The sequence below is a fragment of the Acomys minous genome (genome assembly GCF_964271855.1).
Source record: "Acomys minous genome assembly, chromosome: 14".
Taxonomy (NCBI): domain Eukaryota; kingdom Metazoa; phylum Chordata; class Mammalia; order Rodentia; family Muridae; genus Acomys; species Acomys minous.
This window is the reverse complement of record NC_140496.1, coordinates 33546836-33565095: the sequence shown is the minus strand read 5'-3', so window position 1 is coordinate 33565095 and position 18260 is coordinate 33546836. Positions and strand designations below refer to the sequence as shown.

The following is an 18260-nucleotide window of genomic DNA, read 5'->3' as shown; positions in this document are numbered from 1 at the left end:
TTGTGGGGCAGACGTGTAGGGGACAGGCTATATGGCCAATGTTGAGCCATCTTGTCGGAGTCTAGGTTCCTATTTCTCCAGCAGTCTGCCATTTATCCGAAGCCAGCTGGCCCTGTCGTGGTTTGGCAGTTAGACCTGTTGTGGTTTATGGTGGGGGCTGGTCATTCTAAGACTCCCCAGCTACTCCTTTCTGGCTATAAACTAGCTTTTCCAGTAAGACTCTGGTGAGATCAGATTAAAGGCCAGATGCCTGCGAGCAACAGTTCCGGGAACATTTTCCTGACTAACCAGATTTCCCAACTTCTTTCTCTCTCTGGAATTTCTCTCCTGCAATTAGAGCAGCGGTAAAGGTAGATACCTGAAGGAGCACTCCAGAGTTAAGTATCCATAGCAACCCTTGCTTACCCAAAAACTCATGCCTCTGTGCCTATATAAACTCTGAAAATTTTCAATAAATGGAGTTGATCAGAATCTACACTTGCCTCCTTCTTCGTGTCTTGTGTTCTGTCCTCATACAGGAAAATTCTCCCACTGAGCGTGAGTCCAACACTGGCGGGCCGGGACACAGAGGGTTAAGTCCATGGCAGCTGAGTAATGGGCCATATATGTTATCTTCCTTGCTTCCAGGAGGAAGAAGGGCAAGTGCCTGCTGGAGGCCTTGAAGGGAGCTGAGACAAGCTCTAAGGTCCCAAGGCGTTGAAGGCGTGGTCACTGCACACCTAGGGAGGAGCAGGCAGCTGAGCAGCAGGAGCTAGAGGCTGGTCCTCCCTGGGGCTGGGTGAGAAGACAAAGGGGTTGAGTATAGGAGGACAGGCACATGCGCTATGGAAATGAAAAGCTCTGCAGATTCGGAAAAGGACTGGCCCTGGGCTGGAAGCCTGGGCCAGGGCGCACTATGCTGGTTCCCTTCTGCTCATGTCACTCAAGACACACTAGCCAATCAGAGCCTTGAATCAGAATTGTCAGCAGGAAGAGGAGGAGAGTTATTCCTGGTCCCCTGCTGCAGGTTCCACTCTAGCTGAGCAGGCTTAATGGTTTGGAGTGATGTGGTGAGGCAACTGCTGTGTGCTGTGAGGGGAGCTCCCGCTAGCTCCGAAGCCGAGACATGGTGAGCACAGGGTCACTGCCCACAACCTGGAGGAGCAGGCAGCTGAGCAGTGGGAGTTGGTGTAGCGGGCCCTTCCTGGGATGGTCCTAGTCACTCTTTGGACCAGACTGTGGCCTCTGAATGGGGACTGCTCATTGTGTTCTATTAGTTTGCATAGATTGAGGAGTCATTGTCATTGGTTTCTATAGTCTTTATGTTAGCATGTATGCAGCCGGGCTGTACGCTGAAAAAGAAATCCCGCCATGCGGCAGATCCATACTAGTTTTTTGTTTGCTTGTTTGGTTGGTTTTTTTTTGTTTGTTTGTTTTTGTTTTTTTAATGGGAAGGGAATACCGAGACAGTCTTTGGAGATTGACTAGAGAAGGAAATGGTTTGGGGAATGGGAGGAATTCCTTCTACAAGTCTTCTTAGCGCAGAAGGTGCAAGCTCATGTGCTGGAGTACAGGTGTGGTGGAAGGGATGGGAGGAATTCCCTCTACAAGTCTATCTCGCTCGTGTGCAGAAAGTGCACACGCATGCACACAAGGTGCCCACGTGCTTTAATAGACCTGAATCCTGCCTGCTGGTGGTGGCTTGTTTCAGAAGACATGCTTCCTGGGCGGCTTTGCATTTTCCGTTTTTCCATGGTCATCAGTGCCTCTAGGGGTGGCTCCATTGCTGCCTGTTTACTAACACTGTATTTCTTCTTTTTTCTTTTTCTTTTCTGTTTCTGAGACAGGGTTTCTCTGTTTAGCGCTGGCTGTCCTGGACTCACTTTGTAGATAAGGCTGGCCAGGAGCTCACAGAGATCCTCCTGCCTCTGCCCCCCAGAGTGCTGGAATTGCAGGCGTGCACCACCACACCCTGCACGCTGCTATCTTCACCCTTTTTTCATTCTGTGGAGAGTTGTTCAGTTTCCATGAGTTTCTAAGCTTTGTCTTGTGTCTGTTGGTGATGGTGTGCCCCTTTAATCCTTGGTGGTCTGATAGTTTGCAAGGTCACTACAATGTCTTTGTATCTGTTGAGACTTGCACTGCGTTTGAGTATCATTACTTTTGGAGAGTGTTGCATGAGTTGTGAGAAGGGGGTATATTCTTTTGTGTTTGGGTAGAATGTTCTGTAAATATAACTTTGGTTGTTTTAGCTTTTAACTTTGGTTACCTGGGGTAGTTATCGGGGGTTTTTTTTTTTCCCCTAAAGGACCCGTTTCTTGGTAAGAGTGAGATACTGAAATCTCCCACTATTAATGCATGAAGGTCTATGGCGATTTAAGGCTCAGTTTCTTTAACAGTGTTGGGTGCTCTGCTGTTGGGACATAGATGTTAAGAATTTAAAAGATATCATGATACTCTTTTCTTTGAATACGTAGTGTCCTTCCTATCTCTCGATGACTTTTTGTTTGAAGTGTATTTTTTAGATATTAAAGTGGCCATAGCAGCTTGATTCTTAGGTCCATTTGCTCAGAGTCTCTTTTTGCCGCCCTTTGCCTTGAGGCGATGTCTGTCCTTGCTGTTGAACTGTATTTGTTGTAGGCAGTAGAAGGATGGATTCTGTTTTAGCATCCATTCTGGAAGCCGGAGTCTTTTTATTGGTAAGTTGAGGTCGTGATATTGACAGATAGGAATGAAAAATGATCATTAATTCCTGGTGTTTTGTTGTTGTTGTTGGTTGTGGTGTGTTAGTGTGTATATATATGTGTGTGTGTATGTCGCAAGTGTATGGCATGTATGTACACCTTCTGTTCTTTTGGTCTTGCTAATGTGAGGTTATTTATGTCCAGTGTGTTCATGGGCATTGTTAACTTCATTGAGTTTGATTTTTCCTTCTACCACGTTGTGTCAGGCTATGTTTGTAGATAAATATTGTTAAAAATTGACTTTATCAGAGAATATCTTATTTTATCCATTTATGGTGATTGAAACTTTTCTTGTATAGTAATCCGGGTTGCAGCACATGTGTCCAAGCCCTTCTGCTTTTAGAGTCTGCATTGAGAGACAGATACAATTCTAATAAGTCAGCCTGTATATTGTACTTGGGTGTTGTGTTTTATATTTTGTTGCAGCTTTTCATATTCTTTCTCATATCTAGTGTTTTTATTATTATGTGGCATAGGATATTTCTTTCCTGGACCAATCTATTTTGTTATTTTGCATGCTTCTTTTTGTTTGTTTGTTTGTTTTTCAAGATAGGGTTTCTCTGTGTAGCCTTGGCTGTCCTGGTCTCACTTTGTAGACCAGGCTGGCGTCGAACTCACAGCGATTCGCCTGCCTCTGCCTCCCGAGTGCTGAGATTAAAGGCGTTCGTCACCACCTCCCAGCTTGCATGCTTCTTGTACCTTTATAGACATCCTCTTTAAGTTAGGAAATTTTTCTTTTTATAGATTTGTTGAAACTATTTTCTGGACCTCTGAGGTGGTATTTTTCTCCTTTTTCTATTGCAGTTAGTCAAAGTTTTGGTCTCCTCATAAGATCCCAGAGTCCCCAGATGTTTTGTGCCAGGAAATTTAGGTTGTATCAATTTTTTTAAACTAATGTCTCCATTTTTTACTATTGTATCATCAGTGCCTGAGATTTCCCTTTAATACACAATCTGAGAGGGAATCCTGCCACTGTCCTTCCTTGTAGTCCTAAGACTTTCATTTCCAGGATTCCCCCATTTTCAGCTTTTTTTTATTGTTTCTATTTCCATTTTTAGATTTTTGAACTGTTTTATGGCTTCATTCAAGCATTGTTAATGTATCTTGGTTTTATTTAAGGGGTTTATTGGGTTTCTCCAGTTATTTGTATTTTCCTGGGTCTCTTTAAGGGATGTATTCATTTCCTTTAAAGATCTCTATGAAGGTCTTTTTCTGGTGCCTTCAGCTATGTTGGAATATTCAGGACCTACTGTGCCATGATAGCTTGTGCTTGTTGGAGACACAGCTCCTGGCTGTTATTGATTATGCTCCTGTGGTGCTATCTAGGTATCTAGGTTTGACATGATTATTGGTGTAGGTGTTGATTTCTGGGTTTGTCTTGTAGAGGTGGGAGCATTGTTTCCGGGTTTCTGTTTGCTCCCTGGATAGTCTGAGAGTGTCTTGGCTGAGTATTGGATTTTTTACTATTCTGCTTGGCTGCTGTGTTCATGGAGAATGTTTGTTGTTCTTAGAGGCTGGACAAAAGGAGTTCAGGGAGAGAGGGCTTTAGGGATCCACAGGAGGTGTGGATGGGATGGGCTAGAGGAAGGTGCCTCTGGTGTCCAGTCCAGTGCTTGGGTCAATTGTGAAAATCAAGGTCTGGGCTGAGAAGATAAGGTTGTAGATCTGTTGACAGCCTACCTAGGCTTTGGGCAGGCATGGAATGTGGTTGATCAGGAATGTGTCTGCCCAAATAGGGGCTTGACTCAGATATGAGTCAGTTGGTATGGTCTGTTTTCTCCACAGGAGACATGGAAAGTGGGGAGGAAGCTTTCTCAGGTATTCTATACAGTGTGTGAGAATTGGGTATACAGAAACACATAGTGGGCTCTCTTTTGGCAGGCTACCTGGTCATCTGTCCATCAGGGCTTGGGGTTGAGCAGGGCGTGTGTGTCCATAGTTAGTGGCTCAGGCAAAGAGATGAGGTAGGAGGAGAAGGGCAGATGGGGATGGTCTGCGGTGATGACAGGAAGAGAGGAAGAAGCGTCTCTAGGGGCAACCCTGAGTAGTGACTGGGTCTCAGGTACCAGAGAATGGTGAAGGTCTGGAGGCATCCCACCTAGTCCCATGCACAATGTCTTCATAGTGAGCCATCATGTTCTCAGGGATCAATTATTTACCACAATCAGCTCAGTCAGGGGGTTGTCAGGACAACAGGGTAGTAGGCTCTGACTCCAGATCCTTTTAGTAACTAGACAAAGCATTTCTAACTGACCTTTGATTGGTCCTGGCCAGCTTGTGGCCAGGGACAGCTGCATATGTAGCTGGGTGTCGCAGACAGGAGGATAGGTCATAGAAGATTTGCTTGGTAAAATTCCAGAGGCCTCTGACAATCCAACATGATCTCTAGACATCTAGAACAGCTGTTGAGGCTTGGATTAACAAAATTCCAAGGATCTCTGGCTGATAACTACTGTCCCTGAATATTATGCATGGTCCAAGTGTAAAACTGTTTAGAAATCTGCTGTTTCTCCTAAAACTGTTTTTTCCCTTAGAAAGTTCATACAGGGAAAACTTTCCCACAGAGAATGCTGAAAGGGCATCTTGCAAAAGTCTTGAGATAATGATAGAGATTTTTGCTCTGACTGTGAGCACCCAAGCAGAGCCTGCAGGAAAGAAAGTTAAGACCTTGACATAACAGTACCTGGCTAGATACTGTCACCTGTAGAAATATTTGTTAGAATATGTTTTGAGAGCCCTAGAATGGGGTTTGGATCATCATGCTTTACAGATATTTTACGAAAGAGGATCCCTTGGCAATTAGCCTAGGCTTGGATAGCACAGCTGTTGGTCTGAGACTGGAAGTAGGTCAAGTTTTTCTTTCAATAATATTTAGCTCAAGGTATGATGATCCTCTGAGCACCTTGTAAACACATTGGCTGTAGCCTGGGGAAATGTATGATTAAACTTTCCTGTGTATTGTTTAAAAAATAAAGATGAGGTCATTCTGCCCATTGCTTGAAAATTGATTGATTTTTGTTAAATGTTTTGTTCTAGGTTGCAGAACTTCTATATTTCCTTGTTACTCTGTTAATTTTTGATTACCCTAGTGATTGTTAATGATAGGAAAAAATCATCATGTAATCTGTAACAGCATAATAATTGAACGTCATTTCAATAAAATCTGGGGTTGGCCCAAGGAGAGGGCAAGCAAGTAAGAGACATGAGAGAGTAAGCTAGAGTGAGATGGGGAACAGCAAGAGAGGGGGATAGATAGGGAATGGCAAGAGGGATGGGTAGATGGGTAACAGCAAGAAAGAAGTTAGTTAGCAGGACACAAGGCAAGGAAGCAAGCAAGGAGAGAGAAGTCAGACAGACAGCAAAGGAGACAGAGACGGAGACAGATAGAGAGGCAGAAGAAAAGTTCTCCTGGGCTTCAAGACCTTCAGCTTCTACCGCCTATACCTGAGTATTTCCTTTTCCTCCGTTCCTCACCATCTCAACAACTAGTTCCTCTAGCTAGTTGTTCAATCAACGCTTGGTTTCCCTTAAGCAAACTGCCTGCTCAGTTCTCCCTGCTGCAGATCTACCTCTCTTCTCTCCTCTATGCAGTTCTTGGGGTTGGTCTTGGGGAGCGGGGGCTGGGGAATGTCTGTGGATCAACAAGGTCTCAGAGTGTGCTGAACATAAACATAGTTTGTGGTCAACCTGACCCGATACAGAGAATTCTCCCAGCACTAAAGGCACAAACCATTTTCTTAGAGTAGGAACATTATTTGTGATCAGTAGTTCTTGGTGAGCCTGACCTTGTCGAGGGAATTCTCCCAGGACCAGGGTAGAGGTCTGTGTGCTAACAAGGAAGTGTAGCTGCTTGTCACAAAATGGAGTCTGACTGCTCTTAATGTGGTGTCTTCAGGTGAGTTTATTCAGCAGTAAGACTCAGGAAACATAGTTGGCCTAGGTTAACAAACAGAGGGAGGAAGCCTCACAATTGCATCTGGGGAATCAATGTTCCTTTGCACCTTCACCTATCTTTGTCTTCTGTAGATTTACTATATTATGTTATGAGTTCCTTGAGTTTTTCTTGGTTTGAAGAATATCTGTGGAGAAACAGTTTTAGTTTTCTTTTCTTGATCTCAGAGCCTCCCCTTTCCTCTTTTCGTGGCACATCTGTATTTGCTAGTTTTTGCAGTAATCAGTGTTTGCTGGATTGGCAGTAAAATTGTTTGCTATGGTCAACAAATTTTTTGAGGTTTTTAAACACTTTCTGATATATTATTGCTTTGTGTCCTTATTAGCTTCATTTCTGAACATTTCAGTGTCTACAGTCATCAGTTGATGGCGTGCCCCTACCAGACTGGCTGGTTGCTCTGTCTGTCAACAATTGTATTGATTTATCACTTAAATCAATTGTATTGATTTACGACTCAGGAATAGCCTTTTTTTAGGGTTTGAAAAAATAGTAGAAGGGATCATGCAGTCTTGGTTCATTGAGTAAACATTGATTAAGGCCCTGTTGTGTGCCTCGCTGGGACACAGAAAGGCAAAGGAGAGGTAAACACAGCCTTTGAGAGAGATCACCTAATGTGAAAACAATACGCCATACAGTAAACACTGTGGGCTCTTGACAGGGCCTGACAGTGAGTAGCTTTTCTTTGGAAGAAGACCAAAGAACTTCCAAGAAGAATCTGAAGACTGAGGCATCAGCAGAGGGACAGACTAAGAGTCTGAGCCCAGGCTACAGACAGCTAAATCAAAGCATGTGCAGCCATGAGGTGACACTTCTACTTGTCCAGTGAAGGACTTTTTTTTTTTTTAGATTTATTTATTTATTTCATATACAGTGCTCTGCCTGCATGTACACCTACAGGCCAGAAGAGGGCATCAGATCACATTATAGATGGTTGAGAGCCACGACGTGGTGACTGGGAATTGAACTCAGGACCTCGGGAAGAGCAGTCAGTGCTCTCAACCTCTGAGCCATCTCTCCAGCCCCCCAGTGAAGGACTTTTGGCAGCAGAATCAAAGTCCTGTTTTTTCTTTGTCAGTCCAGCTTCTGTGCCTCCCCTTCTCAGGTGTTAATCTCAAAGCAAACATGCTATGCATCCTACCTAATCTCCAGCTTGGGGCGGGTTCCACTGGCAGCCCAAACAACTGCATCTGCCAACATCTTTACAGCCAGGACCAACCTGCAGATAAGGCTCAGCCATCAGTGGGGCTCCACACCCTATAACTAGGAGGACAACTAGGAAGAGCCTTGATGTGGCAAGGCTCTTCCAATGAGAATGGCAATGTCCCTACGCAAGTGGGCGTGGGCTGGATACGGGAGCTAGCTGAGCATGGGACAGTGGCCAAGCAAGAGAGAAAGCGAGGACGCCGTGTTTGCCCATAGTTATTTACTTCATTTCTTTTTGCATGAGTTTGTATCCCAAGCTCCTGAAACAATGGGCTGTGATTGCACAGAACCATCCAAATAACTCGTTTGCTACCTGAGTTTCTTTAGGTTAGAAGATTCAATCACAGCAGCAGAGTAGCAAGTTTAAAAAAAAAAGTGGTACACAAATAGTGATGCTGCTGCCGGACAGAACCTGGTGATGGTCTCTTTTGGATGAATATGGAAAACATCAGGACTAGAGATGGCAAAGGCATAGAAATGTGTATACAGAGTTTAATCAGCTGTTCTTGTAGGACCTGGATGATCAGGAATGTTGAGAGTAATGCAGACAGAGGAAGTCCAGGCCAGAGGATTTCAGTAGAAAATAGACGCCATAATTCTTCAGCTAGTGGTCATTTGTGTGATATTTGGGTCCAAAATCTTTGTTAATCTTCTCCTACCCTGAGAAAGTGAGTAAGGCAGAATTTTTAAATAATGGGCTGATTTCCTAAGTGGACTATTGACTCTTTGGATGATTTTTACTAGTGGCTCATTAAGGACTACAATGTAAAAAAGTGACAAATGGTGTAGAAATAAACACAGGGTCTGTGGATTGTAGAAAAAGAACAGCAGTAGGTTGTATCAGATGTAGACCAATGCTGAAACCGAGGCAGGAACTTTCAAGGAGGTGGTCACCATTCCAGGTCAGGCCCTTGCTCTGGTTGGAAACCTAAGAAGATGCCTAAGGGTAACACTTGATCCTCTTAAGTCTTGAATTAAAGGAAGGGTGGGCCAAGTTATTTCTAGTCCCAGGAAGCAACTTCATAAAACACCTGCTTTAACTGTGGTCCAAGCAAGGTATGCTCCATCCCAATATAGAAGCCCAATTGACAGCACCACCCACCCATGCTATACTGTTCCTGGAAGGAAGAGGCTTCTTCCTCTGTGGTTTCAGTTCAGCGCTATTTCTGCTCTCTATTTCCAGAGTCATAGCCCCAGTGAGGAGACTGTGAGAGTTCATTGCCTGAAGGCATAGGATAAAAAAGCCTGGGTTGTATTTGGAGACCACAAGATGTTGAGTTAACTGAGCTATGAGAAGTCAGCCATGGAGGGATGCATGTAGGGAGTGGAAGTAACCAGTCTGAGAGATGTGTGACAGGTTTCAGGGATAGGGACATCTAAACCCTTTGAGACTGAAGCCCTGTGACGGACTTAGAGGATTTGTTCTTTGCCTTCTATCATGGTTTCTCGCCTTGGTCCTATCTTCCCTCATTCAGCACACATTCCTCTCTTTGGAATGGGAAGGGCTATCTTATGCCAGTGAAGATTAGAAAGTTGTAGTTTGTTTTCTGAATTGACAAGATGTGGCCATCAAGAGATTGTCTTGAGAGTCAGAAGAGACTTTGGACATTTGGACAGTGTCCAGGCTGTTGCAGACAATTCAGATCATTGAAGTTGACTAAATGCATTTTCATCATGGGATGACCATGAGCCCAAGGTGACAAGAGTCAGATGGAATAAAAACACAAACACTCCCAGAAAGGATGATGTCTTTGAACACTTGTATGTGATTTGTGGCTTTCAGGATGTGAATTGAGTGTCTGTAGACTCAACCTACTTCCTGTCTTTGTGTTTACTGTGCTGTGGTTGAAACTGATCACTCAGTACCCTGCTCAAGCCCTCACCATTGTAGAGTCTTGCTAAATGACATGAGATACAGTGGATGCAAGTGCTCTTCAGTGCTAAGCTATTTTGCTAGCTGAATGTAGTTCTAATGTTAGCTTTGTTGTTTTTGTTTTTGAAGACAAACTATTTAGCTCTGGCTGTCCTGAAAGTAATTATGTAGACCAAGCTGACCTCCAGCTTAGAGGTCCACCTGACTCTCTCCAGAGTTCTGGGATTAGATATGGGCCAACTTTGCTGTCTTTTGGTTTCTTTTCATGTATATTAGTGTCTGATGTGCCTGGAACATGGGGTCTTGTACTTGTCAAGCACATGCTGTTGTGCTGTCCTTCATCCACATCTTGGATATTGAAATTTGGCAGATTCTATATATTCTCTTTCTCAGGATAGCGTGTATTCCTAACATTAATACTCGATGAGCCTTCTGAATTGTTAAATTGCAGGTGTGTGGCATTTTTCCTACCTGTTGTGTTTGTCTTCAAATTTTTTGACTGAATATGAGTGTTTGGCTATGGGCATGAATATGCACAGTAGGCTTTGATCTTTTTAAAACCTGCTTTAGAGCTGGAGGGATGATGGCTCAGTGGTTAAGAGCACCACATGCTCTTCCAAACATCCCGTGTTCAATTTCCAGCAACAACATGGTGGCTCACAACCATCTGTAATGCCCTCTTCTGTCTTGCAAGTGTACATGCAGGTAGAACAATGTATTCATAATAGTAAGTAAATAATTTTTTTAAAATCCTACTTTATTTGGGGCTCATTAATGCCTCTCTCACCCTTTCAACCCAGTACCTCACATTGGGAGAGAAAAGGGCTGATAGGGACTATGGAGGTCACCTTCTTACACTCAGTTCTTTGGAGGGAGGTTCCACTCTTAGCTATCAGGATTCGGCTGACCTACTAAATAGCAAACCCAAAGTTCAGCAAATGTGACTGCAGTGACAACAGCGGAAACCTGGCAGAGTTCTCAGAAGCGTTTCTGTTGAAGAGCATCTCAAGGCAGGAGCAATTCTGAGCAGCCAGGCAAATAAAGTGATGCAAAAGGGATTGATCTTTCTGATTTGGACTATATTTACTCTCCCATAGTCCATACAGGATGTTTTTCAAATGGCAAAGAACATTTCCCCGCATGAGGCCGTTCTTTTTGCAATAGACAAACACCAAACACCTTCACACAAGGCAGTTTCTCATCCCACACATGGGATCAAAACCAAAACATGTTTACAGTGCACCCCATGTGTGCCTGGACTTCACAGTAGTCAGTAGGTGGCCTCAGAACTCGTGAACTTGGAATAAAGGGTAGTTGTGAGCAGCCATGTAAGTATGGCCATTGAAGCTAATTATTTGCAAGATCATCAAGATCTCTGAACTGCTGAGACATTTCTCCTGCCCCTGTTACTCATTTAATACCAACCCTTGCAGCCAGGTGTGGTGGAGCACACCTTTAATCCCAGCCCTCAAGGAGGCAGAGGCAGGTGAATTGTTGTGAGCTCAAGGTCAGCCTGGTCTAAAAAGGAAGAACAGGACAGTGAAGCCTACACTGTCTTGAAAAAAAAGGGAAAAATAGAACAAAAATGAAGTCAACATTTATATTGCTAATATATTCATCTTGTTGTGTTTGGGATAGAAGCCAAGAAAACTCACTTTAGATAGAGGAACTGAAAATGAACCCTTTATTTCCTGAGCACAGGGAGGCGGCCACATTGGGATCTTAACCGCATCCTTGAACAGAGACTGTCCAATATTTTTAAAGGATGGGAACAAAAAGCTGGAGAAAGTGGAGCCGGAACATTGTCCAATCATATTTTGACTCAAGGGTTGAGCCAGGAAGTTTCCATCAATCAGGATAGGAGTGGCTTCTGGACCTGGGAATATGAATCTGATTGGCCCTGCCAACAAGATGGAGAAGTTGTCCTTGAGTACAGGCTTGGCCAGGATGTAGGCAGAAGCTATAGTAGGGAGGGAACACATGGGAAGGGAAGTGAGCTTTTTCTTCAAGGCTGTATTCACAATGCAGCAATTTATATTTTAAGTGTTTTGACCAAGAAATGTTTTTTTTGTAACTAGGGGAAATCTACAGTAGGGGGCTTGCAACAGAATGGGGGCAGCATGGAAATGCTCTAGGCCACTCTTCCTTATGGTTAGAGTCTGAAAACAAAAATGAGAGTACTGAGAATTAGTTTCTTTGGCTGGTTCCCAAAAATCTGTGCATGTGTAAAATGCAATTCCTGTTAGTACGATCTTATCAGTGTTACAGTTTAAGCTGGGCACTTCAGGAATCTGTCAGATGAATACAGAACTAGAGTGAGTGTGCAATTCTTTGTAGGAACTTCAGTAAAGTCCTCTGGGGTCTTTCTGTTTCATTCCTTGAGTTTTGTATAGGAGTCAAGGTCTTAATAACTACCTCTGTGTGTCCCTGAACTCATGGCATAGACCAGTCTGTCATCCAACTCAATGAGATGACCCTGCCTCTGCCTCCTTAGCCCTCTTATTAAAGAGATGATCCAGTAAACCAGCTTGTCCTTTTTTCTTTTCTTTTTTGTCTTCAGTAATTGTTCATACAGTTATTCTGATGTAGCCTCAGGACTGTTGATGCTTCTCACAATCCTCTCTCTCTCTCTCTCTCTCTCTCTCTCTCTCTCTCTCTCTCTCTCTCTCCTTATCTGTTAATTTTCATTTCTCTTGAAAGGCTATATCCTATTCAAAGAGTTCAAAAATGATACAGAAGAATCTTATTCTATTTCCTAGGTGACCTAAGTCACCTAACGTGACCTGCTGAGGACATTACCGCTTCTGTGTCAGGAAATAAGTGGAAGATGCCCAGAGTTATATGAATTCTATGTCAGAGAATTATACATTTCCAGTGTGGTCACTATCATGCTTCCTGTTCGACACATGTATGGGACATTTTAGGGTGCAGTGAACTTGGATGATGTGCATGTGAACTTCACTCAGGAAGAGTGGGCTTTGCTGGATCCTTCCCAGAAAAATCTCTACAAAGATGTGATGCTGGAGACCTATTGGAATCTCACCACTATAGGTAAGACTGTGACAAAATTTTTTGTTTTCAATTTTTAAAATACAGGGAAACTGTTTCTTTGGTATTGATGCTGTATTGTAATTTGAATTGAAAGTGAGGAGGGATGAGGTGATTAAGTCAGGCATGGTTGTCTGATTCACTGAAGGGAGTATCGTAATTTTGACCTAATTTCCAAAGATATATCATATATTTTCTGGTACTATGTTTTAGGATACAATTGGAGAGACCACACTATTGAAGAACAGTGTCAAAGATCAAGAAGATATGAAAGGTAAATCTCATGTGCAAGCTGATATGAATATGCATCCCAAGAAAATGTAACATGTCCTGCATATTTTAAAGGAAAGCACTGCTTTATGTGTATTGGGGATGAATACATTCTCACAAACCATGTCCAGGAAGGCCTTTTTTTTTTTCTTGCTGTTTCAAGACAGGGTTTCTTTGTGTAACCTTGACTATCCTAGACTCACTTTGTAGACCAAGCTAGCCTGGAACTCACAGCACTCTGCCTGCCTCTGCCTCCCAAGTGCTGGGATTAAAGGTGTGTGCCACCACACCTGGCTCCCTTAGTGTCATAGCGTGTTATATGTGTAGCATGTATCTCAATGTGCACAGAAGGTATACCTATGGGATAAGTGATAAGTATATGTTCAACACTTTCTAATAAGCACATAGTCCATAGTAAAGCTGTTTAGTGAGGGTACAGTTTGTGAGAGTCAAGAAGGTTGTTGTGGAGAAACCTTAATCCTTACACCACATGTCTATGAGGAACAAACATCAAAGTGTGTGACGGCAATGTGGAGCCCTTTCACTTGTTATTCTTCTTTTAATAGCTATATCTTATGTCACAATGGATACAGGCTATGTGAGCAAAGCGGTATTAAAAGAAGCACCGTACCTCTGTGTCCCAGAACAAACAGAAGCTATGTTGTAGTCCCCACTTTTGAGTAGACTTTCTGAATGTGATACAAGTTTTCAGTTCACTGGTTTTCCAACTTCATTGGAACCATCCCAGACTCACGATGCAGGAAATCCCTATGAGTACTAGGAATGTGAAGATTCTTTTTGTTCTGGTTCACCTTGTAAATGTATAACTCACACCTTAGAGAATTTTATGAATGGAATCAATGTGGTAAAGCTCTGAGTTCTTCTTGTTTTCTTTAAGTATATGAAAACCTATAGAAAAAGAATGCTACAAATGTAAACCATGTAATAAATGCTCTGAACATCACAGATATCTTCAAAGTCTCAAAACGACCCCCAAAGAAGGGGGGCACCATAAATGGAAACAAAGTGATAAGATCTGATTCTTTTTTATCATTAGACCATATTTTAAAATTAATTCATACAGATAAATGATTTATAAGGTACTGAAAGTGATAAATTTTCACATGTGCCAATTATCTTTGCAGGAAGGAGAGAAATCAAACAAGAGAAAAACCCTTCGAATATCCTGTATGTGATAAAGCCTTTGCATATCACCGTCATCCTGAAAGACTTGAAAGAGTTGATGCTGGAGAAAAACCCTATGAATGTAAGCAGTGTGGTAAAGCCTTTGCACATCATCATAACCTCCAAATACATAAAAGAACACACAGTGGAGAGAAACCCTATGAATGTAAGCAATGTGGTAAAACCTTCGCACAGCGCAGTCATCTTCAAAGTCATGAAAGAACACATACTGGAGAGAAACCCTATGAATGTAAGCAATGTGGTAAAGCCTTTACACAGCACAGTCATCTTCAAAGTCACGAAAGAACACATACTGGAGAGAAACCCTATGAATGTAAGCAATGTGGTAAAGTATTTGCACATCACAGTAGTCTTCAAAGTCACGAAAGAACACACACTGGAGAGAAACCCTATGAATGTAAGCAATGTGGTAAAGCCTTTGCACATCACAGTAATCTCCAAACACATAAAAGAACACACAGTGGGGAGAAACCCTATGAATGTAAGCAATGTGGTAAAGCCTTTGTACAGTACAGTTATCTTCAAAATCATGAAAGAACACATACTGGAGAGAAACTCTATGAATGTAAGCAATGTGATAAAGACATTGCACAGCATAGTCATCTTCAAATTCATGAAAGAACACATACTGGAGAGAAACCCTATGAATGTAAGCAATGTGGTAAAGCCTTTGCACATCACAGTACTCTTCAAACTCATGAAAGAACACATACTGGAGAGAAACCCTATGAATGTAAGGAATGTAGTAAAGCCTTTATGCAAAACAGTCATCTTAAAAATCACGAAAGAACACATACTGGAGAGAAACCCTATGAATGTAAGCAATGTGGTAAAGCCTTTGCATATTACAGTAATCTCCAAGTACATAAAAGAACACACACTGGAGAGAAACCCTATGAATGTAAGCAATGTGGTAAAGCCTTTGGATATTACAGTAATCTCCAAATACATAAAAGAACACACATTGGAGAGAAACCCTATGAATGTAAGCAATGTGGTAAAGCCTTTCTACAGCACAGTAATCTCCAAACACATAAAAAAACACACAGTGGAGAGAAACCCTATGAATGTAAGCAATGTGGTAAAACCTTTGCACAGCGCAGTCATCTTCAAAGTCACGAAAGAACACATACTGGAGAGAAACCCTATGAATGTAAGCAATGTGGTAAAGTATTTGCACATCACAGTAGTCTTCAAAGTCACGAAAGAACACACACTGGAGAGAAACCCTATGAATGTAAGCAATGTGGTAAAGCCTTTACACATCACAGTAATCTCCAAACACATAAAAGAACACACAGTGGGGAGAAACCTTATGAATGTAAGCAATGTGGTAAAGCCTTTGCACAGTACAGTTATCTTCAAAATCATGAAAGAACACATACTGGAGAGAAACTCTATGAATGTAAGCAATGTGATAAAGCCTTTGCACAGCTTAGTCATCTTCAAATTCATGAAAGAACACATACTGGAGAGAAACCCTATGAATGTAAGCAATGTGGTAAAGCCTTTGCACATTACAGTACTCTTCAAACTCATGAAAGAACACATACTGGAGAGAAACCCTATGAATGTAAGCAATGTGGTAAAGCCTTTGCACATCACAGTACTCTTCAAACTCATGAAAGAACACATACTGGAGAGAAACCCTTTGAATGTAAGCAATGTGGTAAAGCCTTTGCACATTACAGTAATCTCCAAATACATAAAAGAACACACAGTGGAGAGAAACCCTACGAATGTAAGCAATGTGGTAAAGCCTTTGCACATCATAGTAACCTCCAAATACATAAAAGAACACACAGTGGAGAGAAACCGTATTAATATAAGCAATGTGGTAAAGCCTTTGCACAGCATATTCATCTTCAAAGTAATGAAAGAGCACATACTGAAGAGAAACCCTATGAATGTAAGCAATGTGGTAAACCCTTTGCACAGCACCGTTATCAATGAAGTTACATAAGAACACACCCTAAAGAGAAACCTTATGAATGTAAGCAATGTGCTATAAAGCCTTTGCACAGTACAGTTACCTTCAAAATCATGAAAGAACACACACCGAAAGAAAACCCTATGAATGTAAACAATGTGGTAAAGCCTTTGCACAGCACCTTGATCTTCAGTTCATGAAAGAACACATACTGGGGAGAAACCCTATGTATGTAAGCAATGTGCTAAAGCCTTTTTATGTCACAGTGATCTTCAGAGGCCTGAGAGAACACACACTGGAGGGAAATCCTGTGAACATATCCAATATCGTAAAGACTTTGGACATCATAACAGTTTCCAAATACATTTTGAAAACTGATGTGGTCAATTCAAAAAAGTCTGAAGAATGTCACTGCAGTTAAGAAGCATATTAAGAATCTTGATTGTGTAGGTATGTCTTTCATTGTATATAGGTCTTATAATTCATAAACAAATACCCTGTGTCTCAAAATAAAAATATTTGTTATATTTGAAGTTGTGCATGGTAAGGATTGTGTTTGAACTATTAAAAAGAATAATGTGTTAAAAGTCCATGCTGACCTTGTATATTTAGTACTATGAATGGATTGGTTGGGATTTGGTGTTGTAGAGCTCACATGCTTACACTTAGGGCCTTATTTCCTCCAGCAGAAATACTTTATTAAAATGACCCTTTATTTTCTAAAGTAACATGTTGGTACATTTTCTCTGTTGCTTCTAGCCAAGAGCTTTCAGTCCGGCAATCAGCATGATCACATGGTGTGAATGTTTTTTGCCATCCTTCTGTAAATAGTGAGTTCATCATTAACTCTGCATGGCTTCCGCCTGTCTTAAGGCAGACAATAAGATCATAAGCCTCTTTTCCCCAGTATTGTAGGCTTTCAAAACTACTTTAAGTTATTGATGCATTTCATAATTCTGCATAATCTATAATTGAAATTACATCTTTTCAGCACTTTTCTAAACTCATTTAGATGAAATCTTGCCTTAAGCTCCCAAAATGCTTTGCCATTAGCTTTAATGTCCATTTATATGTTTAACTTGGTTTCAAATTCAGGTTCTGTGTAGTAAAAAAAAAATAGTCTCCAAATACATAAAATAACTCATACCAGAGAGAAACCCAATGAAAGTATCAATGTGGTAGAAAGTGTGCATATCACTGTCATTTTCAAAGGCATAAAAGAATATATACTGGAGAAAACGCCTATCAATGCGGTAAACCCTTTGCATGTCACAGTAGTCTCTCAATACATAAAAGAACACTGACTGGAGAGAAACCCTATGAATGTAACCAATGTGGTAAAGCCATTGCATGTCGCAGGCATCTTCAAAAACATGAAGGAATTCATACAGGAGAGAAACATGATGAGTGCAATGAATATGATGAAGCTTTTGTACATTCCATCATGAAAGAATTCATAAGGAAGAACAACCTAATGAAAGTATTTACATGGTGATGCCAATGTACATTTCTATAGTGCTCATCATCATGAAGGAAGTTGTACTGGAGAGAAGTTCTGTGAATGGAAAGAATGAGGTAAGGCCTTTGTGTTATGGGGTCTGCTGAGATCCAACACAACTCACACTCCCCAAGTCAATGAAACACACAAGAGTGTATAGTAATCAAGGCACTACTGATTGATCAGGGCCACTGAACATACATGGGAGCTGAACTACAACTCACAGACCTCCGCTCCTGAGCCAGAATGTTACAGAGCTTTTACACTTGAAAACCATAATCATCTGAGGCAAGTTACAGCTACATTTTGCCACCCATCAGGATTAGGGATAGGGGCTTTCCTTATGCAGGTGATCTATGTCAACTGAAACCAAATATAGAGTTTACAGTCTAAACAATCATACCCATTTGGTTTTTTTTATTTTTATTTATTTAGAGTGTGTATGTGTGTGATTAAGAAGAGGCATTATGTCTTGAGGAATAAAAGATGAGTAAGAGAAGCTCTGGTTAGGAAGAGTTATTACTCCTCCCTCCAGTGGAGTCTGTATTACAAATACT

The 18260-nt window shown here is 41.7% G+C and overlaps 1 protein-coding gene across 2 annotated transcripts; it reads left to right on the top strand.

Annotated features, from left to right (window-relative positions):
• Nucleotides 1-969: 969 nt before the first annotated feature.
• LOC311583827 (uncharacterized protein) lies at nt 970-16382 on the top strand. 2 transcript variants are annotated; one of them, XM_084757741.1, is made up of 4 exons: nt 970-1108; nt 12676-12802; nt 13013-13073; nt 14215-16208. In XM_084757741.1, the coding sequence occupies exons 1-4, from the start codon at nt 1106-1108 to the stop codon at nt 16097-16099; spliced, it is 2076 nt and encodes a 691-aa protein (XP_084613867.1). In that variant the 5' UTR covers nt 970-1105; the 3' UTR covers nt 16100-16208. The 2 variants fall into 2 exon arrangements, with proteins under 2 accessions (XP_084613867.1, XP_084613866.1); XM_084757740.1 differs by lacking the exon at nt 12676-12802 and having other exon boundaries at nt 14215-16382.
• The last annotated feature ends 1878 nt before the right edge of the window (nt 16383-18260 follow it).

What these genes read in the sequence shown, in the direction of transcription:
- LOC311583827 (XM_084757740.1), top strand. An exon ending in AGATCAAGAAGATATGAAAG is followed by an intron (nt 13,074 to 14,214) that starts GTAAATCTCATG and finishes TTATCTTTGCAG; the next exon opens with GAAGGAGAGAAATCAAACAA.